At 46.8% G+C, this 23,534-nt stretch overlaps 3 protein-coding genes across 5 annotated transcripts in view; 2 read left to right on the top strand and 1 right to left on the bottom strand.

Annotated features, from left to right (window-relative positions):
• LOC130402281 (potassium voltage-gated channel subfamily KQT member 2-like) overlaps positions 1 to 3,631 on the top strand; it is a 14,915-nt gene extending 11,284 nt beyond the window's left edge. Inside the window, exons 17-20 of the mRNA XM_056606425.1 lie at positions 526 to 667; positions 931 to 1,088; positions 1,689 to 1,948; positions 2,381 to 3,631. Of these exons, the coding sequence (XP_056462400.1) occupies positions 526 to 667; positions 931 to 1,088; positions 1,689 to 1,948; positions 2,381 to 2,673 (853 nt within the window). The 3' untranslated portion in view covers positions 2,674 to 3,631. The remainder of the gene's footprint in view (positions 1 to 525; positions 668 to 930; positions 1,089 to 1,688; positions 1,949 to 2,380) is intronic.
• Positions 3,632 to 5,220: 1,589 nt separating this feature from the next.
• Positions 5,221 to 13,278, top strand: LOC130402490 (lysosomal protective protein-like). Of its 3 annotated transcripts, none has more exons than XM_056606678.1 (15): positions 5,221 to 5,327; positions 6,125 to 6,202; positions 6,526 to 6,692; positions 7,720 to 7,831; positions 8,066 to 8,116; positions 8,198 to 8,284; positions 8,672 to 8,827; positions 9,094 to 9,270; positions 10,026 to 10,117; positions 10,209 to 10,287; positions 10,545 to 10,690; positions 11,131 to 11,206; positions 11,324 to 11,413; positions 12,831 to 12,932; positions 13,048 to 13,278. In XM_056606678.1, exons 3-15 carry the CDS (start codon positions 6,526 to 6,528, stop codon positions 13,129 to 13,131), a joined length of 1,419 nt encoding a protein of 472 aa, XP_056462653.1. In that variant the 5' UTR covers positions 5,221 to 5,327; positions 6,125 to 6,202; the 3' UTR covers positions 13,132 to 13,278. The 3 variants fall into 3 exon arrangements, with proteins under 3 accessions (XP_056462653.1, XP_056462651.1, XP_056462652.1); XM_056606676.1 differs by having other exon boundaries at positions 10,542 to 10,690; XM_056606677.1 differs by lacking the exon at positions 5,221 to 5,327 and adding an exon at positions 5,333 to 5,659 and having other exon boundaries at positions 10,542 to 10,690.
• A 1,192-nt stretch (positions 13,279 to 14,470) lies between these two features.
• Positions 14,471 to 22,020, bottom strand: LOC130401853 (phospholipid transfer protein-like). Its single transcript, XM_056605852.1, has 16 exons — positions 21,636 to 22,020; positions 21,010 to 21,128; positions 20,619 to 20,718; positions 20,091 to 20,219; positions 19,754 to 19,909; positions 19,313 to 19,379; positions 19,164 to 19,227; positions 18,903 to 18,994; positions 18,332 to 18,508; positions 17,811 to 17,870; positions 17,522 to 17,686; positions 17,071 to 17,138; positions 16,383 to 16,425; positions 16,028 to 16,091; positions 15,667 to 15,743; positions 14,471 to 14,719 (listed from the first exon to the last, which is right to left on the bottom strand). Exons 2-16 carry the CDS (start codon positions 21,119 to 21,121, stop codon positions 14,624 to 14,626), a joined length of 1,470 nt encoding a protein of 489 aa, XP_056461827.1. The 5' UTR covers positions 21,122 to 21,128; positions 21,636 to 22,020; the 3' UTR covers positions 14,471 to 14,623.
• Between the last annotated feature and the right edge of the window lie 1,514 nt (positions 22,021 to 23,534).

The following is a 23,534-nucleotide window of genomic DNA, read 5'->3' as shown; positions in this document are numbered from 1 at the left end:
CGACATCACTCCCAATTAGACCGCTGCTATGGACCGTATCAACCAATCAGAGGAGACCTACCAGTCCAACACAACATCTCTAATCAACACATCACAACATATCTAATCCTCACAACACAACGTCTCTCATCAACACAACAAAACATCTCTAAACACGACATCATCTCTAGTCATCACAACACATCTGATCACAACATTTTACATTACACATTTACACAACGTCTCTAAGCAAGACATATCTGTTCACAGCATAATTAACACAAAATCAGTAATCAACACAACCCCTCCCATCAACCCGATACCTTTATCTCACTCGGCAGAGGAGCAGGCTGTAGACTGAGGGACTGGTAGATCTCTAACCTGCCCGCCCGCCCGCCTGCCCTGGTCGTCACGGGGACCAATCACAGCGGAGCTCCCAGCCAGGCTGTGTTCACGTCCCGATCGTTCCGTCCCCTCTCCTGCCCGTCCTCCCGTCCTGCCCGTGGACGAGCAGGTAGAGAGACTATGTGTCTGTGTGTTCGCCAGAGTGGACCAGATCGTAGGCAGGGGCCAGCAGCCCACCGACAAGGACCGGCCAATCCCTGACAAGGAACGTCCCAAAGCAGCCAATGAGGAGAGCACTGAGGACCCGAGCATGATGGGACGCCTGGGAAAGGTTGAGAAACAGGTACCGCGAGCTGCTAACGGCTAACACCGCCAAAAACACCCAGGGAACAGTACACAAACTGCTAACAATGCTAAGGCTAGCTGATATACCGTTAATGTTAACCGCTAACATTGCTAACACTATTCACTCGAGTAACAGAAAACATTGCTAACACTGACCACTAAAACTGCTTACATGGCTGCGGTGCGCTATGTATAAGTATACACGTGCTATTTAAGTTTATTGTTTAGTGTATATTCTTAATAAATCTCTTTGGTGTGAAGGTGTTGTCCATGGAGAGGAAGCTGGACTTCCTGGTCAACCTGTACATCCAGCGAATGGGAATCCCCCAGACGGAGACCGACGCCTACTTTGGCTCCAAGGAGCCCGCCCCCCCCTACCAGAGCCCTGTGGATCACCTGGAGAGGAACCAATCAGCCAGGTGAGTCCCAGCACTACAGCCAATCACGTTAGAGTACTTTATTAACACACAAGACTGTAACCAATCAGCCAGGGGAGTCCCAGCACTTCAGCCAATCACGTTAGAGTACTTAACTGCTTAATACAGGTTGGCTTTAGAAATGGCACTGTTTTACTTCAGTCAATTCATAATTAATGTTACAATGAATAATGATCATGAGGAATGACACAATGAATAATGATTCTTAAATAATGTATCATGAGGTATGACAATGAATAATGGAACTAGTTTTGACTAGTTGTTGTCTTTGCAGGCCGTGTATTAACTAGCTGTAGTGAACGTGTTATGTATTAACTAGCTGCTTTCTGGGCAGGCCGTGTATTAACTAGTGGTAGTGAACTAGTGGTAGTGAACTAGTTGTAGCGAACCAGTTGCGTATTAACTAGTTGTACTCAACTAGTTGTGTATTGACTAGTTGAGGTTAAATAGTGGTGTATTAACTAGTTGAGGTTAACTTGTTGTGTATAAACTAGTTGTATGCTAACTAGTTGTAATGAACTTGTTGTGTATTAACTAGTTGTAGTAAACTAGTTGTGTATTAATTAGTTGTGTATTAACTAGCGGCTGTCTCTGCAGGCCGTGCCCCAGTGACGTCGCCAACGTCATTCGTTCCAGCTCCATCCCCCTCCCCCCCTTCACCTGCCCCCCCTCCACCTCCTGGCAGCCAATCAGCTCCCAGGTCCATCAACAAGCCCTGCCCCTGAGCCAGCGAAGCCAAGGCAACACTCCCAGTCCGGTCGGAGACGGGTCCCTGGTTCGACTCCCACCTCCTCCCCCTAACGACAGGAGACCTAACAGACTGAGCGCTGGGGAGAGGGGAGGGGAGAGAGGGAGGGAGAGAGGAGGAGAGAGGGGAGGAGAGAGAGGAGGTGACAGAGGAGGTGATAGAGGAGGTGACAGAGGAGGTGACAGAGGAGGTGACAGAGGAGGGGAGAGAGGAGGGGAGTGGGGAGGAGAGAGAGGAGGGGAGAGAGGAGGTGACAGAGGAGGAGAGAGAGGAGGGGAGAGAGGAGGTGACAGAGGAGGTGACAGAGGAGGGGAGAGAGGAGGGGAGAGGGGAGGAGACAGAGGAGGAGAGAGAGGAGGGGAGAGAGGAGGGGAGAGAGGTGGGGAGAGAGGAGGGGAGAGAGGAGGGGAGAGAGGTGGGGAGAGAGGAGGTGACAGAGGAAGAGAGAGAGGAGCTGAAGGAGGAGGTGACAGAGGAGGGGAGAGAGGAGCTGACGGAGGAGGGGAGAGAGGAGCTGACGGAGGAGGTGACAGAGGAGGGGAGGAGAATGGCGAGGGGAGAAGGCAGAGGAGGGGAGAGATAGCAGAGGAGGAGGTGTACAACGAGGAGCTGGAAGGCTCCCTCAGTGGCTCCTCCCTCTCCCCCGCCCAGGAGAACCAGGAGTACTGCCCCTCCTCCTCCGCACGTCCGGAGGGCGGAGACCGCAGCACTAGGGCCCGCCCCTTCAGTGCAGAGGACCAATCAGACAGTGACGCTGAGCATCCTGCTCCCTTACCCCACTCTGCTTCAGGAGAGAGAGCCTGGAACAAAAACAAGTAGGACCGGACTCAACCAGAACAAACTAGACTAGACCAGACTAGACAAGAACAAACCTGATTAGACCAAAACAAAATAGACAAGACAAGACCAGAACAAACTAGATTAGACCAGTATCAACTAGACCAGACCAGAAAAAAACTAGAGAAGACCAAACTAGACTAGACTAGAACAGACCAGACCAAACTAGGCCAAACTAGAGCAAACTAGACCAGCACAAACTAGATTAGACCAGACCAGACTAGACGAGAACAGACCAGACCAGACTGGAATAAACCAGAACAGACCAGACCAGACTGGAATAACCCAGAACAGAGCAGACCAGACCAGAATAAACCGGAACAGACCAGACCAAACTAGAAGAAAAGAAAAAACACCAGTTTGATAATGGCAGTTGATAACAAACTTGCTCTGAAAGAAGAGAAAGTCATCGTCTTCTAAAGTGTTGAATGTTTGACAAGAGATGGACATGTGACACGCCCCCTCCACAGGGCACACCCCACGCCCTCCACAGAACACGCCCCCATCCAATGGCCCCGACCCTTAACAGGACACACCCCCTCCACAGAACCCTCAACCCCGACACACCCACTCCACAGTATACGCCGCCTATGCAGGACACGCCCACTTCACCAACAAGCCCCTACACAGGACATATAATGTTCATAGGACACGCCCCCTCTTCGCGGACACGCCCTTGACTATAGGACACACCCCCTTGCCCCAGCCAAGTGGGCTCCTCTCACAGGACCTTTGGCTAACTAATGGATCAGGAATGCTAGCATCATAGGAACATCAGCTAACACTAATATGCCAATGAGCACCATACTCAGGTACTGCAGTACTCTTCTGCTGTCTAGAGCAGTCTAATGGTCATTCATGGTGATTAGTACACGTATTTAGGGTGATGTTAACTCACTTGCATTTCATCTTGAATTAAATTTTTCTGGATTAGTTTAATAACCGGTTGTGTAAATGTTTTTTTATGTATATATATATATATATAGCCAAATTTCTGCCTCTACACTTGTATTGGATTGGATTGGCTTTTAAATATTTTTATGTAACCTTTTATTGTTTTTTAGTTTTGTTTTTATTCCTGTATTTTGTCTTGTAATGTGTCTTTGGGTGACTAAAAATGTGTGTGTATGTATGTATGTATGTAGATATGTATGTACGCATGTGTAAATATATATGTATATATATATATATACACACATACATATGTATATACCCCATGACACCATTGGGAGGGCACCAAACCGGTAATTGTTTTTATTTATGTTATTTTTCATGCTCAACTGAATTCAAAAGATTGAGCCTCTACAGTCATACCTGCTGCATCATTGTTTGCATGATGTAAACTGTATTTAATATTCAAGTCATATTTTAAACGGCGGATTCTGATTAGGAATCCTCCTTTTAAATCATTGGTCTAATAGTGTTTTCACAAGAATCATTTTAACCACCAAGGATTATTATTGAATATCCACATCTGTATAACAAGCACAAATATTATATGTATAATCTAGTGGCTATCATTTAGCATGACCAAGCTTCTACTGGCTGGAAGGCCATCAGTGGCTAGCTGTCAGCAGGACATAACTGCTACTAGCTAGTAGCTTAGCTGTGGCCAGCTGTTAGCAGGACCTAGCTGCGGCCAGCTGCTAGCAGGGCCTAGCTGCTTTTAGCTAGTAACCTTGCGGTGGCTGGCCTTGTACTAATTAGCTAGTGATTTATTGAGTGCGTTATGATTTCCAACAAGTGCTGAAACCACCATATGATGGTCCTGGACTGTAAAGAGACACAATGGCTGATACATATATTATACAATTATTAATAATATTACGTTCAAGCCACTCTTCTATATATATATATATACATATTTATTAACACAGCTTTCCTGAGCTCCAATTGTATGTACAAGTTTGTCTCTGATACTAGCCCTCCTATCGACACACCAGCGAACTGTTTGATTAATGATTAATGATTAATTATGTCAAAATAATAACATGAAATCCATTCTGTAAGGGTGGTGTTAAACATTATTGTCTGGGGCGCTTGTTTAACTGATTAATGAATAAAGTTTAAATACTGCGTTTAAGGTTTTTAAAAACTGTGTACCTCCTGCAGTTATTTTACCTGAAGTTATATCATTTATTTTACATAGAAACTGAATTAATAATAACCATGACATTTATTTGGTCTATGTTGGCCATAAAACAAAGCAATTGCAATTTAACATTGAATTGAGAGGGGGAGAGACAGGAATAGATATGGATAGGACAGGTAGTGATAGATAGACAGACAGACAGATAGTAGATAGACACAAACAGATAGCAATAGATAGGCAGACAGACAGACAGCAATTTAATCCTATTTGTTTCCTCACGGTCTAAAGTATTTTCTTAGACTTTATAAATATCTTTGGTCTGAAAATCAGACCAAACTAAATGTTAATGTGATTGCTGTATCACGTGGTTCCTTTATAGAGCAGATCAGAGCAATTTGGTAGATGATTGCTCTTGAGCAGCTGGACGCTTGATCACGTTGTTGCCGTCTACTGAACAATTGATCACGTGGGTCATATATACATCAGCTGACCTGTATTGGTCACGTGATTTGTGGTGGTACACAGGACGAAGTTTGGAGACGAGGTGAGGCGACGAAATAAATCTGTACATGTTTAAAACTACTGTTAATTCATTAGCTTGCTGCTTAAGAACTAAGACGGACAGATTACCTCATAATACTAAACCTTAAACTGCAAACGGAGCATATTCATCAGAAAATTTGTTTATTTCACGGCAGCGTTCCCGGGACTGAAGACAATGTGTTTTTAAAGTGCTTCCACATTGTTATAACTTTTTTTAAAGTGCTTCCACTTTAAAACTCTTAAACGTGTTTTCAGTCCGCCAGATCTCTTAACTGGTCTACGTTGATGTATTATGATTTTATGTCACACTAAAGGTGGTTAAAGGTGTTGTAGGTAAGAGGAAACTTCACCCATTTCCATTAAGCTTTGTATCGTTAGTAAGTAGAAACCCACTCATATTTTTGAATGGTCGTGCATCATTCACTTATTTTCTGGAGATACTGGAGAGATCCGTATCGATCTCCAACACTTCCTGTTTAAGAGTAGTGTTTGAGTGCAGTGTTTGAGTGCAATGTGTTAGATGCGAAACCTATCCGTTAGCTATTAGTGATCGAAGATGACTCTGTGAGAATATGTTCTTGTTGACTGCTCACTTGACTGCTTAGATGTAAGATGGCCTCGGAGCATCTCTTCCGTGTTTGGTCTTTGATCTTGCCTGTCAATCACAGGTCTGTGACATGCAGCACTTCGAAAGGGTGGAGGTGGTTCTTTATTAATCCCGTAGAAACGTAGAGAGGATGGTTTATATGTTCGAGATACTTGCTCTATTTGGTTATTTTCTGCTCCATCTCATTACAGCTCATGAATCGTACCTAAAGCATTATTGGTTTGTATTCGGGGCGCCCGAAAAAAAAAAATCTCAAGCTTTGAATAATCGTAAGTATACACTTTAATATTTAATATAATTTTTAAAGAAAAAATAATAACAAAACTACCAAATCGTTAGCCTCCTACCATAATTACCTAAATCATATTTTGGCCAAATGTGACTCCACTCTACTAACGCTGATTTACTGCGCCTCATTGGCTATATCCTAAACCAATCGGAGTGCTGTTTACATTCCACGATCACTATCTAAATAGCTCAGCTATTGACCTAGGCATTTTTTACGCTAAATACGATGACCCTTAAAATATGACTTGGGCCATGATGCTATGAGGCTAACGCTCTGCTTCCTGCTGCTGTGTGTCCGTCCCAGATGTTCCAGATGTGCGTCCTGCTGCTGGCGCTGCTGCTGCTGCTGGGGTCGGAGGCGGCCCCCAAAGGAGACGAGGTGGTCTACCTCCCCGGTCTCGGCAAGCAGGCTGCCTTCAAGCAGTACTCCGGTTACCTGACCGTAGCCAACAAGAAACACCTGCACTACTGGTCAGTACTGACGCCTGACTGTAGGAGATCATAAACACCTGCACTACTGGTCAGTACTGACGCCTGACTGTAGGAGATCATAAACACCTGCACTACTGGTCAGTACTGACTCCTGACTGTAGGAGATCATAAACACCTGCACTACTGGTCAGTACTGACGCCTGACTGTAGGAGATCATAAACACCTGCACTACTGGTCAGTACTGACTCCTGACTGTAGGAGATCATAAACACCTGCACTACTGGTCAGTACTGACGCCTGACTGTAGGAGATCATAAACACCTGCACTACTGGTCAGTACTGACGCCTGACTGTAGGAGATCATAAACACCTGCACTACTGGTCAGTACTGACTCCTGACTGTAGGAGATCATAAACACCTGCACTACTGGTCAGTACTGACGCCTGACTGTAGGAGATCATAAACACCTGCACTACTGGTCAGTACTGACTCCTGACTGTAGGAGATCATAAACACCTGCACTACTGGTCAGTACTGACGCCTGACTGTAGGAGATCATAAACACCTGCACTACTGGTCAGTACTGACGCCTGACTGTAGGAGATCATAGACACCTGCACTACTGGTCAGTACTGACTCCTGACTGTAGGAGATCATAAACACCTGCACTACTGGTCAGTACTGACTCCTGACTGTAGGAGAACAGACACGCGCACCACCCCCTCTGCAATACTAGTCAGTACTCTGACACCTGACTAGTCTCTTCCTCTCTCACCAACACACACACACACACATACCCCACGAGACAGCAACATGCGTGCACGCACACACCTCCGCTTTTCAGAGTTCTGAGCAGAATGTAAGGGGGGGGCTTACACTGTATGTATGTAAGGGGCCCTTAGTGTGTGTGTGTGTGTGTGTGTGTGTGTGTGTGTGTGTGTGTGTGTGTGTGTGTGTGTGTGTGTGTGTGTGTGTGTGTGTGTGTGTGTGTGTGTGTGTGTGTGTGTGTGTGTGTGTGTGTGTGTGTGTGTGGCTCTGAAACATCCTCTGTCTGTGTGCTCCAGGTTCGTGGAGTCCCAGTTGAACCCCGCCAAAGACCCGGTGGTTCTGTGGCTGAACGGGGGCCCCGGCTGCAGCTCTCTGGACGGGATGCTGACCGAACACGGGCCCTTCCTGGTGAGTCCCCGTGCTGCCTCCTAGCTCCCTACTGCCTCCTAGAAACCTCCTAGCTCCCTGCTGCCTCCTAGCTCCTTCCTAGCTTCCTATTAGTGAGATGCTCCCTGGAGCTAATCCCTCTCAGTGGACCTCAGACCAGTGGACCTAAAGACCAGTGTAGCCTCAGACCACTGGACCTCTAGACCAGTGATCCTCAGACCAGTATACCAGGAGTAATGTGGTTGTTTCTTTCAGATCCAGGATGATGGCGTGTCCCTGGAGTACAACCCCTACTCCTGGAATAAAGTGAGTTGACCTTTGACACCTCTTTGACCTCTATGATGACCTCTCCCATGCAAAGAGTTTGACTGAGCTTTGTCCCTTTAGATTTCCAACATGCTGTACTTGGAGTCACCAGCAGGGGTCGGCTTTTCTTATTCCGAAGATAAAAACTACATCACCAACGACACAGAGGTACGTTTCCTCTTCCTGTTCTGAAGGAAGTGGAAAATCCCTGGCCTTGTCAAAACATTAGATCAAATGACTACAACGCTTATACACCAGGATATTTATCTACTCAATGTGATAAATAGTCTGCTCTGGGCCATCACTGGGCTTGGGAATCTTTGAGAATCTCACTATTAAGATTAAGATTCTTGCGTACACGATTAGATTCAAAATCAGTTCTTGATTTCAAGGTAGTATTTTAGACCAGTACCTCTTGAAGCCCATGGCCACTACGCAGATGTGCGTGTGTTGCGTCACTCGCTGCGCCACGGCAAGGCTCCAGAGGGATCGGGGTGGTGATCCGGGCTCCAGGTGTGTTCTGCAGGGTCTCAGGTCTCCATCTTGTCCTCCCAGGTGTCCATGAACAACTACCTGGCCTTGAAGCAGTTCTTCAAGCTCTTCCCCGAGTACAGCAAGAACCAGCTGTTCCTGACGGGAGAGAGCTACGCAGGGATCTACATCCCCACCCTGGCGGAGAGGGTGATGGAGGACCCTGCGTTCAACCTCCAGGTACCGCCTCTCTGCCGCTCTGGGATGTTATGATGGAGATGTTATGATGTGGTGTGGTGGAGATGTTATGGTGTGGTGGAAATGTATTATGTGTGGATGTGATTTTATGATAGACGATGGCACGTGGTGGCCTTGGTAACGATCCCGTCTTGCTCATGGTTGCCTCTCGGTTGTCATAGCTCCTCGCAGTTGTCATGGCGCCTTGCTGTTGTCATGGCGCCTCGCGGCTCCCGTTGTGTGGAGGTTGATGTTCGGTCTCTTCCCAGGGTATCGCCGTTGGCAACGGGATGGCCAGCTACGAGCTGAACGACAACTCCCTGGTGTACTTTGCGTACTACCACGGTCTCCTAGGCAACCAGCTCTGGGCCCAACTGCAGACTTTCTGCTGTAGTAAGGGAAAATGTGACTTCTACAACAACCACAACGTCAACTGCTCCAAGAACGTACGTCCTCACGAGAAACTACCGTGTTCCCCTACCTACGTCTTTCTTTATTGTGTACAGGGAATGGGTTAACCTAGCGATTGTGAGTGTTCGGCCCTTGTTATCTCTGACGGTACATCCTTACTGTACTGACAGAGATATATTGTTGTTTCTCTATCTTCTGACAAATGTACCTATTGTAAGTCGCTTTGGATATAAGCGTCTGCTAAATGCCCTAAATATAAATGTAAATGTCCTCACTAGTATTGTGTACTAGGGCTTTGACTTTTGCCCAAAAATCATATTCGAAGTTTGTTTTTTTATTAATGTTAATATTCAAATATTTATTAATAATATTTTGACCATTAAATGCCTCCAGTAAGACCTGGATTGGGCTTCGCAAGGTTTGTTTACCGGCTTTGCTATGGTTACCGGTCTTGCGTGTTCCAACGGTTTATTAGGTTTCTAATAAATCGCTGTCTAATCAATACTTCATTCACTGCCTCTTCCGTGGTCATTACAATATTATGAATAGACTGCGTCGGGTTCTCCGACGTCTCTCCCTCTTGGCCTGCCCATAACGGGTTTGAATATTAAGGGCTGCCTAATATTCGTTCGCATTTTGATTTATTTTTTGATATTCGAAAAACGAAGTTCGGAGTCAAAGCCCTAGTGTGTACTTTGCTTGTTGGGAATTGCTGCTCTGCGTGGCCTCTAACTCTGGAGTGTCCCCCCTCCCTCCGTCCTCTGGGGCGTCGGCATCTGGCGCGTTGCAGCTGGAGGAGGTGCAGACCATCGTGTACGGCTCAGGCCTGAACATGTACAACCTGTACGCCCCCTGTCCGGGGGGCGTTGGCCAGAGGTTGGGGTGAGTCCAGACCCGCTGAACAGACCCGGTCCTGTGGTTGGGAGGGTTGGTCGGTTTGGTTGACTGACCCTGGTTGTGGATGTGGTTCCAGGATGGATGGCGGTAGTCTGGTACTCAGAGACCTGGGGAACAGCTTCACCAGACACCCCGCGACACAGCGGTTGAACCAGGTGGGTCCTAGTTTGGGTTATGGTATCGATATTAGGTTATGGTTTGGGGATAGGTATGGGGTTACTGTCAGCGATTAGTTATTGGTTATGTAATGGTTTAGGGTTATGGTAGAGGGTAGGGTATCAGATAAGGTTAGGTATTGTGTTTTGGTTTGGGGATATGGTCAGGGGACCGGGTTATTGATAAGGGTTAGGAATGGGGTTATAGCTAGGTATTGGGTTATGGTTTGTGTTGATGAAGGACTTGTTTCCAGAAGCTGCGTGGTGTAGCGTCTCTCTTCAAGAATGTCCGGCTGGACCCACCCTGCACCAACTCCACCCCCTCCACCCTCTACCTCAACAACGTCTACGTCAGGGCGGCTCTGCACATCAGTCCTGCCGCACTGCCCTGGGTCATCTGCAGGTAACACACCTGGGCCACGTCCTGGAGACTGGGGAGCCCCGCCCATTCTGCCGGCGATTTGAGTTCGCCCCGCAGTAGGGTTTGGAGAAGAGCAATACATTTCTTTCTAGTTCCGATACGATTTTGCGGGAGCCAATCACCAAGGTGGCTTTTCCCCCTGGTGTGCTATTGGCTGGTTTAACACAATGACGACAGGGAAGCGACGGCAAGCAGCCAATTGCGTACAGAGTCATTTGAACTAGGCCCGTTGATCACGCCTCTTCTGCTGGAGAAAATGACAGCAGCTTCCCCAGACCAAGCTCAATCTACGATTGAGCTTGGTCTGGCAATAGCCAGGCTAGTAGCCCTGGGCTAGGTGCTAGCTGGGTAGCATGCTAGCTATCCCAACCTGACGCTAAGACGACCCTCATAACGGACTGCTTCTGTCTTCTTTATTAAAGCTCGGAGGTGAACCTCAACTATGGGCGTGTATACGTCGAAGTCAGTAAGCAGTACCTGAAGCTACTGGGAGCCCTGGTAGGTATTGCTGGCACTGGTCCAGCCTCACGATCAAGCGTTCAGAACTCACTGAGCTGGTTTAGGTGAGGCACCTTGCTCCTGTGTGTAACTTGTGTCCTGGCTTGTGCTCCCCAGGTATATCGTGTCCTGGTGTACAACGGTGACGTCGACATGGCCTGTAACTTCATGGGAGACGAGTGGTTCGTGGAGTCGCTGCAGCAGAAGGTACAGTTTGAATAGCCGCAGATTTAAGGCTTTCACATCAGGAAGTGTAAGGCTGTTGAATCAGAAAGTGTAAGGCCTTGAAATCAGGAGGTCTAAGGCCTTTAAATCAGGAAGTGGAAGGCCTCCAATATGAAGCATTATAGAGACAATATTCGGAGGCATGGAGCTTTAAAATCAGGATGCATCGGTATGAGTAAAGCTTTAAAGGAGACATATTATGGTGTTTTCCCAACAAGTAAACTTAGTATTTGAGTTCCAGAAAACATGTTTTTGAAGCTGTTTGCTGGAAATAGCTTTTAGGAAAAAAAATCTTGCCTACCGCTATTCCCCTCTGTTTTCCTTCAGAATGCGTTTCTGGTGTCTGTAGCTTTAATGCAAATGAGCTGCTGCCCATTGACCAATGAGCTGTCAGACTGAACCACAGTATGGGGGAGAAGGGATTGTTGCTGTTTGCGGACTCCCGGAGCTCTATATATCTATATAATAATTATAATATTATGTATGGGTATTTATATAATGTATCTAATATGACGGCCCAAAGCTATGTGCGCCTCGGATGATATTATGAATCATAAAGACTGCGTCTGACGTCTCTGGCACTTCCACAACAAGTAAAGACTCTTGGTGTGGGATATCTCGGCCATGGTTGAGAAGAATTGGCGGAAAGGAACTTTGGCCTTGACTCTCTGAAGTCCATGAACCCCGACATGGAAGGGAAAGGGATTGTTCTCTGGGAGCTGAGCTGCCGGACTGCTGCAGAAGCTCCGGCGGTGTACCCCGGGAGCTGAACTGCCCCCGAAGCTTCCCGGCAGCTCCGGCGGCTGTCCTCCGGGAGTTGAAAAGTCCGGCGGGGGTAGCTCGTCAGCAGTCCGGCAGCTCAGCTCCGGGGGTACAATCCCTTTCTCCTCCATTTCTCCTCCTTCGGACTGCCGCCGAAGCTTCGGCGGCGAGTTCCCCCCGCCGGAGCTGCTCGTCCACTGGTCCACAAAATCGTACCTATGCTCTGATTGGAGGGGAGTGGGGAAGTGGGAGGTAATATTCAACTGTGCCCCCTTCCTACGTAGGAGGGGGCGCCGAAACGGACTCGCTCGTTTGGTATCTGTAGGCGGGGTACTTTCAGAAATGCATCTCACTCAAAAAAATCATGTACATACTTTTTTCCAAGTTTGAGTGGGAGCACCAGAGACCCTAAACGACACCCCAAATCCCAGGAGAAGTGTTGTTTTCATAATATGTCCCCTTTTAATATCATGAGGTGTATAGCTTTAAAATAATGTATAAATCATTAGGAATACAAGTTTGAAATCATAAGGTTTGTTCAACATCAGACGGTATAGATGGTGATACAACAGGTATAGATGGTGGTGCATCAGGTATAGTGGTCTCACCCCCCCCCCCCATCCTACACCCCCTTCAGGTGGAGGTACAGCGGAGGACCTGGACCTACCAGGACAAGGAGGGGCTGCAGGTGGGCGGTTTCGTTAAGGAGTTCAGCAACCTCGCCTTCCTCACCGTCAAGGTAAAGGCCTCCACTCCCGGTGGCTAAGCGCTAAGCTAGCAGTGGTAGGGGCATTAGGTTAGCTCACCATAACCCTAGCTAACTGGACTCTGTTGTGTTCTCTTATTCTTTGCAGGGCTCGGGTCACATGGTCCCTGCTGATAAGCCTGCGGCTGCCTACACCATGTTCTCCCGCTTCCTACTGAGACAACCCTTCTGACCGGACCTAGGGACCGGACGCGACCACAAACTGATCAATACACTGCATGAAATGAGGCGATCACTGACACTGAATGTCTCCCAAGCTCCGATTGTCTTCCTGTTTCTTGTTTTCTGTATATGTCAATTAAAAAAATTACGAAAATAAGTTGCTGTGAATTATCTTCTTCTACCTCGATTTTGTCTGGTGGGGTTACTACAACCCTATCTCCAGCTTGTAGTCACCCTGGTGGGGTTACTACAACCCTAACTCCAGCTTGTAGTCACACTGGAGTTACTACAACCCTAACTCCAGCTTGTAGTCACCCTGGTGGGGTTACTACAACCCTAACTCCAGCTTGTAGTCACACTGGTGGAGTTACTACAACCCTAACTCCAGCTTGTAGTCGCACTGGTGGGGTTACTACAACCCTAACTCGCTGAGAGTGCTGGTGGAGTTACTACAACCCTAACTCCAGCTTGTAGTCACCCTGGTGGAGTTACTACAACCCTAACTCCAGCTTGTAGTCACACTGGTGGGGTTACTACAACCCTAACTCCAGCTTGTAGTCACGCTGGTGGGGTTACTACAACCCTAACTCCAGCTTGTAGTCACCCTGGTGGAGTTACTACAACCCTAACTCCAGCTTGTAGTCACACTGGTGGGGTTACTACAACCCTAACTCCAGCTTGTAGTCACGCTGGTGGGGTTACTACAACCCTAACTCCAGCTTGCAGTCACCCTGGTGGGGTTACTACAACCCTAACTCCAGCTTGTAGTCACACTGGTGGGGTTACTACAACCCTAACTCCAGCTTGTAGTCACCCTGGTGGGGTTACTACAACCCTAACTCCAGCTTGTAGTCACACTGGTGGGGTTACTACAACCCTAACTCCAGCTTGTAGTCACACTGGTGGGGTTACTACAACCCTAATTAAAGGCAGTTCATGGATTCTAACACGACGCTGCACACTGCGTTTTATTCAACACGTTTTTTATTGCACTAGTTTGTGTGTGATGTGTGTAACTTATGCAATGTATATAACTTATGACCCATCCGGGCTTTGCTGGGTCGTGGGGGTCCAGGTCTGGGCTCTTCTGGGTCGTGGGGTCCAGGTCCGGTCTCTGTGCTGGGGTCATAGGGGGGGGTCTGGGCTCTTCTGGGTCAATGGGTCTAGGTCCAGGTCCAGGTCTGGGCTCTTCTGGGTCAATGGGTCTAGGTCCGGTCTCTGTGCTGGGGTCATAGGGGGGGGTCTGGGCTCTTCTGGGTCAATGGGTCTAGGTCCGGTCTCTGTGCTGGGGTCATAGGGGGGGGTCTGGGCTCTTCTGGGTCAGTGGGTCTAGGTCCGGTCTCTGTGCTGGGGTCATAGGGGGGGGTCTGGGCTCTTCTGGGTCAATGGGTCTAGGTCCGGTCCAGGTCTACTGGTCTTGGGGGTTCACGTCCTAGCTCTGCTGGGTCAGTAGGTCCAGGTCCTGGGTTGTGGAGGTCCAGGTCTTGTCGGTCTTTGGGGGTTCACAGCGTCTCCTCGCACCCAGGACGGATGCTGCCCTCGATCATGTCCCTCAGCCCCCGGCTGAAGTGGAGGTTGGCTCCTATCACGATGTACCCCTGAGGAGAGAGGAGGAGGAGGAGGTGAGGAGCAGACTGAGAGGAGGAGGAGCAGACTGAGAGGAGGTGAGGAGCAGACTGAGAGGAGGAGGAGGAGCAGACTGAGAGGAGGAGACTGAGAGGAGGAGGAGCAGACTGAGAGGAGCAGACTGAGAGGAGGAGGAGCAGACTGAGAGGAGGAGGAGCAGACTGAGAGGAGGAGGAGGAGCAGACTGAGAGGAGGAGACTGAGAGGAGGAGGAGCAGACTGAGAGGAGCAGACTGAGAGGAGGAGGAGCAGACTGAGAGGAGGAGGAGCAGACTGAGAGGAGGTGAGGAGCAGACTGAGAGGAGGAGGAGGTGAGGAGCAGACTGAGAGGAGGAGGAGGTGGTGACACTGGTGAGGAGGAGGAGCAGACTGAGAGGAGGAGGAGCAGACTGAGGGACCTGAGACTGTGAGAGGTAATAGAGACCTGAGGAGGAGGAAATACTCTCCTCATATTGGCATCCAACCCCTAAGTATTAGTAGTCGAATATAGTTTATCGTGTATACTAAAATATAACGGTGTATAGAATAATATATTTTAGCAATGTGTTTTGTATACAGTAGTATTAATGTTATGTCTAGAGTAGTATTGTAGTATAAGTGTTATAATGTATCCAGTAGTATTGTAGTATTAGTGTTATAATGTACACACTAGTATTGTAGTGATATCCCAATGTGGGATAGTGGTTAGTGAGGTCCCCCCTTCACTGTAGGCGTCTTTGAGTGTTATTAATTATTATTACTCCATGTTTAACCTCTGTTTTTCTTCTATTCCTAGTCTTTTTTACATAGTTTTGAATGATGACTATATGCTCTGTAAGGTGAACTTGGGTGTCTTGAAAGGCGCCTCTAAATTAAATGTATTATTATTATTATTATATAATGTATAGTTTGTAATGTATATATAGGATTGTAGTACTCACGTTGTGATACTCCACCACCTCCTCCACAAAGTCCATGCCATCAGCCAGGGGGATCCGAACCCCTCTTTTAGTCCAGTCTACACACACACACACACACACACACACACACACACACACACACACACACACACACACACACACACACACACACACACACACACACACACACACACACACAGGCGCGCACACACACACACACACACACACACACACACACACACACACACACACACACACACACACACACACACACACACAGGCGCGCGCACACACACACGTGTTCAGAGAGATGCACAACATTTAATATTCATATTCTAACTTGTATTATTAATGTTAGTATGAGAATAATTATTAAACTGACTGTTGATGAGAGGAACCATGGAGATCTGGAGCATCGTCTTCAGAGGACCCTGGAGGGGGATCAACTGCACACACACACACACACACACACACACACACACACACAGACACAGACAGACACACAGACACACACAGACACACACAGACACACAGACACAGACACACAGACACAGACACACACACACACACACACACACACACACACACACACGCGCAGGCACACATACATGCAGGCAAACATACACACAAACATTTGATTAAATACTGGTAGACAGACAGATTGTGAGAGGCAGAGAGACAGACAGAGAGGGAGGAAGGCAGAGAGACAGACAGAGAGGGAGGAAGGCGGGTCTTACGGCAATGGATTCCAGGGCCGACTGATTGGAGAAGATTTTAAATCTGGAAGAAAATAAAGAACCGTGAGAATCACACACTTTACCTGTCTCACACACTCACCTGTCTCCCCCTCCCTGTCCGCGTCCCATCCAACCTGTCCCTGTCTCACCCCACCTTTCCCACCCCGACTTGTCCCGGTCCCACCCCACCCATCTCACCCCACCTGTCTCACCCCCCACCTCTCCCTGTCTCACCCCCACCTTTCCCTGTCTCACCCCCCACCTCTCCCTGTCTCACCCCCCACCTCTCCCTGTCTCACCCGAACCTGTCCCTGTCTCACCCCCCACCTCTCCCTGTCTCACCCCCCACCTCTCCCTGTCTCACCCCCCACCTCTCCCTGTCTCACCCCCCACCTCTCCCTGTCTCACCCCCCACCTCTCCCTGTCTCACCCCCCACCTCTCCCTGTCTCACCCCCCACCTCTCCCTGTCTCACCCCCCACCTCTCCCTGTCTCACCCCCCACCTCTCCCTGTCTCACCCCCCACCTCTCCCTGTCTCAACAAACCAATCTCCCTTGACCACTAACCCCTGCTGTCTCATCCCACATGTCTCACCCCCCCTGTCCATGTCTCACCCCCCCTGTCTCTGTCTCACCCTTGTCCCCCCTGTGTGTGCGTGTGTGAGTTTGTTTGTGTGTGCGTTGTGTACCTGCGGAGGTCGGCTTGGACAGACAACCGTTTTCCCTTCATGGAGACTTTAGCGTTGAACTTAGCTTCCTGCAGGCAAAGAGTAGGTTCAAACACACACACAGACACACACAGACACACACACACACACACACACACACACACACACAGATTCACTCCATCTCAGACTCACCCACACAGACGTGTGTGTGTGTGTGTGTTGATGTATAATGTGGGTTTGTGTGTTTGTGTTGATGTATAATGTGTATGTGTGTGTTTGTTCATGTTTATAATGTTTGAGTGTGTGTGTGTGTTGATGTATAATGTGTGTGTTTGTGTGTGTGTTGATGTATAATGTTTATGTGTGTGTTTGTTCATGTATAATGTGTGTCTGTGTGTGTGTGTGTGTGTGTGTGTGTGTGTGTGTGTGTGTGTGTGTGCCTGTGTGTGTGTGTGTGTCTGTGTGTGTCTACCATAGTCATGCTGGTGAGCTGAACAGGAGGCTTCCCGGGCGGCAGCACCATCACATTGACGATGGCTGTCACGGCAACGGTTGCCCCGGAGGTCCTGATGGAGGTCTTTGGAGGCGCCGTGACCTCCAGTTGGAGCGACAGAGGAGCTTCCATAAGAGCTGGATTCTGAGGAACACACCTTCATCATCATCATCATCATCATCAAAATCAAAATCATCATCACCACCTTCATCATCAAAATCATCGTCCCCCCCTTATCATCCTCATCACTGGTAATGTGTCTACTCACCAGCATCATGATGGTTCCAAAGAAGGTGGTCCTGAGCATCATCAGCATGTCTTTAGACATCTGGTGGAAGAAGAGCCAGCATCAGCCGGAGGTCCTAAACATCTGCTCTACAGCAGGAGGCCGGGGGGTCTTGACGTAAAGGTCCCTCCTACAGGGAACCATGCATCTTCTGGGGGTCCCGATGTACGGATCTACTCTACACCAGGAGACCATCATCTGGTGGTCCTAAACATCTCTACAGGTAACCATCGCCTGGAGGTGTTAAACATCTGCTCTACAGTAGGAGACCATCACCTGATGTAAAGGTTTAGGCCCAATCCCATTTCTACCCCTTCCCCTTACCCCTCCCCCTTATTTTGAAGGGGGAAGGGGAAGGGGTAAGGCCCAATCCCATTTCTACCCCTTACCCCTTCCCCTAACCCTTTCAAAACAAGGGGAAGGGGTAAGAGGAAGGGGTAAGGGGTAGAAATGGGATTGGGCCTTATTCTACCTGGAGTAAAGACAATGACAGGTTTCCTCACCCTGTCATGGGCGATGTGCATCTGGAAGATCCCTGCTTTGTAGTAGGAGAACATGCCGCTGTCGAAGAAGAACTCTGACAGCGCCAGGTACACCATGCGGTCGTTCTCCTGGATCATCGGCGCCACCGCCGTGTTCTCCAGGCTCACGTTCTGATTGGCCAGCTCGTAGAACATCCCCTGAAACCACCGCCGTGACATCATCAGCGGCACCAAGCACAAAGAAATCGAACACGATAGAGAAGATTAGAGCACAGTAGAGCAGAATAGATGAGAATAGAACAGGATAGAATAGAGTAGAATATAGCAGAATAGTACATAACAGAATAGATGAGAATAGAACGAAATAGAACAGGATGCAATAGAGCAGAATAGAAAAGAACAGAATAGACGAGAATAGAACAGGATAGAATAGAGCAGAATAGAACAAAACAGAATAAATGAGAATAGACCGAAATACAACAGTATAGAATAGCGTCTAAGCGTCTTAGAGTACCATATTAAGCGCTATATAAATTTCATTTATTATTATTATTTATTAATAGAGCGGAACAGAGCCGGACGGGCTGCTCACCCTGAAGTGCATGTCCATGCCCCTGGAGGTGAAGACGGGGTCACTGAGGAGGGAGTAGTCGATGCCAACGTAGTAGTCCACCTCGCTCCTCACTGTCAACACAAACGTCATGACAGGCTCCTCCCACTAGAGATGGCCCCTCCCACCCGGGGAGGGGCCCATCTCTATGCCCCTCCCACCCAGACGTTAATACGCTCCCTGAAATCTGAGTGAAATGTGATATTAAAGTAATATAATTACGTATATTGATTGATTGTTTACCTGGAATCGTGGACAACATGGTGTTGATGTGACCAAAGGCAGCATCGTTTAGAGCAGGACAGATCTAGAGAGACAGACAGACAGACAGACAGGGCTATAGCTAGGATTCACTGACTCCTTCATTGATGAATGGATTAATGATGTCAGACCTGGTTGTTGAGCAGGTTGTTGAGCATCCCAGTGGTGATGAAGGAGGCCAGGAAGTCGTACACCCTCCTGGAAACGTAACATCAGTCAGAAGCTAACCTTTGGGGATTTCGACTGCGATTATGATTGGAGTTTGGTTTCTCGTTTGTAGTTTATTTAACATGAGGTCAGCTTGTAGTTTATTTAACATGACGCCAGACTGTAGTTTATTTAACATGACGCCAGACTGTAGTTTATTTACCATGACGCTAGGTTGTAGTTTATTCAACATAACGCTAGACTGTAGTTTATTGACCATGGTGCTAGGTTGTAGTTGATTGAACCTCTAGATGGTGCTAAGTTGTAGTTTATCATAATCTACGACAGACAGACAGACAGACAGACAGACAGACAGACAGACAGACAGACAGACAGACAGACAGACAGACAGATCCTTCACTGACCCCAGCGTGCCACTGAACTCGGCTCTCATCTTGGCGATGTTGGCATCACAGGTGATGTTGCTGATCTTCAGCCGACCCAGGTCGTCTCGCACAAACTTCAGCGCTGTGTGGATGTCGACGCCTTCGGCCGATGCGTTGATGGTTCCTTTGTCGAAACTGACAGAAGATTAACATGTAAGAACGTACCATGAACCGTAAATATAGAAACAGTAAGTGGAGTAGGGTTGGTGGGGTAGAGTAGGTGGAGGTGTGGTAGAGAATGCTGCTGGTGTGGCAGATTAGGTGGTGCTGTGGTAAAGGTGGTAACGTGGTAACGTGGTATTCGAAGCCAGCTCACAAGAACCAGTAGAGGATCTGTCTCTTGAAGCTCAGGGTGATGGAGGAGTCCTTCACTTGGAACAGGAGACCCAACTCTGGCTGGAAGAGGAGCTCGGCCTGCGTCATGTTGAGCTCCATGACCTTGATGCTGCCCGGAGGAGCCAGACGTTAGACACCGGTCTCAAAGAACATCTGCATGTCTGGTGTTGTGTTTGGTGTAACGTTAAACATAAAGCACTGCAGCACTATCGTATATCGTTCCTACTCAGTGATGGTGTAGGGTTAGAGAGTACGATTGCAATATATTGTACCTTATATATTTCCTCTTTTGTGATGGTGTAGTGTGAGATACAAAGTACTATAGAAGTACAAGTTCTCCAGTAATGTATGTATAATGTATATCCAGTAATATTTTTACTATGTTATGGTGTGGTGTGAAATACAAAGTACTGAGGAAGTAGAATTACTGCAGTAATTGGCACTTTGGGATGGAGTAGTGGGAGATAAAAAGTACTAGAGAAGTAGAAGTACTACTGTAATATATTACTCTGTGATGGTGTACTGGAACCGTCCCTCCTTCCCTTTCATCTCGGGCATCGAGATGTTACTCAGCTCCTCTTCCACAAACTTCTGCGTCTCATACTTTACTAAAACATCACAAATACTTAGTATTAAATACTACGTACTTCACGAAAACATCCCAAATATTTTTGTAATATATGCTACGTACTTCACTTCTACATCACAAATATTTTGTATCAATACTATGGTACTCACACATATTATTTACTTAAATACAACGTACTTCCCTAAAACATCACAAATACTATGAACGTCCCGAAAAACACGAGTTACGATAGCATAATGTTACGTTCCGTCATCATAAGTCCTCCTCTCTGTTTATGTTGTGTTGCCACGGTGACAGCGGTACATCTTACACATCTCCAGCCCTTTATCGGTGATGCGGATTCTGACTCCTGCTGGCTCTGGCCTGTTGCATGTTACCATGGTAACCAAGAGAAGAAGGGGGGACCACAGGAAGAGAACCATCCTGAACCTAGGAAACACACACACACACACACACACACACACACACACACACACACACACACACACACACACACACACACCATCAGGACAAGCTGTTCACTTTTCTAATCCCCTCTGACACACAAACCACAGGGTGCGTGTGTGTGTGTGTGTGTGGGTTTTTTTTTTTTTTTTTTGTGTGGGTGAGACAAACGTTTCTTGGAATTCAACCTCTGCACACAAACTCCCACTATATACACACACCCACACACACAAATACACACACACAAACACACAAAAACAAACTTCCCACTGTATACACTTACACACACTATATATACAAACAAAGTATATAGTATGCAGCACTTTCACAGATACATTATGCAAACATAGATGCATAGATTTTATTCGACGAGTGTGAATGTGTATGTCTGTGTAGGTTAGTGTGTGCATCGGTGTGTGTGTGTGTGGTTGTGTGTGTGTGTGTGTGTGTTTGTGTGTGTGTGTGTGTGTGTGTGTGTGCGCTACACTGTACCTTTTGGACCATCCACTGCTATTCCAGTCTGTATTTTATTCAAGTCTCTTTCTCCCTCTGTGTGTGTTTTTGTCTTTCCCTCTCTCTCTCTTTGTCCCTCTCTCTCTCCCTCCCTCTTTCTCTCTCTCCCTATCTCTCTCTTTGCTCTCTCGCTGTGTGTCTCTGTCTCTCTCCCTCTTCCTCTCTGTATGTCTCTCTCTCTCTCTGTGTCTCTGTCTGTGTCTCGCCCTCTCTCTGTGGGTCTCTGTCTCTCGGTCAGGGGTTTTACAGCTCTCTCTCTCTCTCTCTCTCTCTCTCTCTCTTTCTCTCTCTGTGTTTCTGTCTCTCTCCCTCTTCCTCTCTGTATGTCTCTCTCTCTCTCTGTGCGTCTGTGTCTGTGTCTCGCCCTCTCTCTGTGGGTCTCTGTCTCTCGGTCAGGGGTTTTATAGGTGGAGGGCAGCAGTAGGAGGGGCAACATTCCCCTTTCTTCTTACTGAGAAATCGCACACTCTCAAGTGTGTGTGTGTGTGTGTGTGTGTGTGTGTGTGTGTGTGTGTGTGTGTGTGTGTGTGTGTGTGTGTGTGTGTGTGTGTGTGTGTGTGTGTGTGTGTGTGTGTGTGTGTGTGTGTGTGTGTGTGAATCCTAACAGAATTGACCCTCCTCCTCCTCCTGTGTTTGAAGAGGAGGAGGGAGTCTGGCTCCAGTTCTCTTCACTTTGTTGTTTGAGCTTGACTGGTCTCTGAGGAATTCACTGTCCAAGCCTCCTGGACCCCCTACCCCTCTAATACATGTTCTATAACATCTAACCCTAACCCCTCTAATGCATGTTCTATAACATCTAACCCTAACCCCTCTAATACATGTTCTATAACATCTAACCCTAACCACTCTAATGCATGTTCTATAACATCTAACCCTAACCACTCTAATGAATGTTCTATAACATCTAACCCTAACCCCTCTAATACATGTTCTATAACATCTAACCCTAACCCCTCTAATAAATGTTCTAACATTTAACCCTATCACCTCTAATACATGTTCTTTAAATACTATATAACCCTTAAAACTCCAAAACATGTTCTATATTATAACATCTAACCGTAACAACCCTTATACCTGTATCATTGTATAACATTTAACCCTAACCACTCTTAAACATGCTCTATATTATAACATCTAACCTCTGTAACCCTAACCCTTAATTCTAATCATTAACTGCAATACTCTTATACATGTTCTAAAGTACAGTATTTAACTTTATTACAAACAGGTTATGTAGTATAATATCTTACTTTAATACTAAATCTTAATATCAAACTTCAATACTATGATACATTTTATACAGTATACCATCTTGCTTGAACACACTAATATATGTTCTATAGTATAACAACTTACTTTATAACTCTCATACACGTTGGTATAATACATATTCAAATTCATGTTCTATAGTTTATCATCTAACTTTAAAACTCAAACACATGTTAGTTTGATGTCTAACTTTAATACTGTTATACATGCTATTTAGTATAACATCAAACCTGAATGCTCATATACATGTTATATAAAATAATATCCAACTTGAATTCTCTAATTCGGGTTATATAGTTAAATATCTAGCTTTAATACTCTAATACACGTTTGAATAATATCTCACTATAATACGGTAATACATATTATACATATTATAGTATGATATGTAACTTCAATATCCAAATCCATTTTATTACACGTTCTATGTTAGAATAACTAACTTTAATACACGTTCTAAGTTTAGAATGTCTAACTTTAATACACGTTCTAAGTTTAGAATGTCTAACTTTAATACACGTTCTAAGTTTAGAATGTCTAACTTTAATACACGTTCTATGTTAGAATGTCCTTAATACAGGTTCTATGTAATGTGTAACCATAATA

The sequence above is a fragment of the Gadus chalcogrammus genome, chromosome 13 (assembly GCF_026213295.1).
Source record: "Gadus chalcogrammus isolate NIFS_2021 chromosome 13, NIFS_Gcha_1.0, whole genome shotgun sequence".
NCBI classification, from domain to species: Eukaryota; Metazoa; Chordata; class Actinopteri; order Gadiformes; family Gadidae; genus Gadus; species Gadus chalcogrammus.
The sequence above is the reverse complement of the archived record's forward strand: the minus strand, read 5'-3'. Positions and strand labels throughout refer to the sequence as shown.

Bases quoted from the DNA above. Each gene is read 5' to 3' on its own strand.
- LOC130401853 (XM_056605852.1), bottom strand. From the start codon at position 21,121: ATGGTTCTCTTCCTGTGGTCCCCCCTTCTTCTCTTGGTTACCATGGTA. The intron at 20,220-20,618 runs GTAATATATTAC...TCCTCCGGGCAG, and splicing joins TTCCAGTACACCATCACAGA to CATCAAGGTCATGGAGCTCA. The intron at 19,380-19,753 runs GTCAGTGAAGGA...TTACGTTTCCAG, and splicing joins GAGTTCAGTGGCACGCTGGG to GAGGGTGTACGACTTCCTGG.
- LOC130402490 (XM_056606676.1), top strand. From the start codon at position 6,526: ATGTTCCAGATGTGCGTCCTGCTGCTGGCGCTGCTGCTGCTGCTGGGG. The intron at 7,832-8,065 runs GTGAGTCCCCGT...TGTTTCTTTCAG, and splicing joins CCGAACACGGGCCCTTCCTG to ATCCAGGATGATGGCGTGTC. The intron at 8,117-8,197 runs GTGAGTTGACCT...TTGTCCCTTTAG, and splicing joins ACCCCTACTCCTGGAATAAA to ATTTCCAACATGCTGTACTT.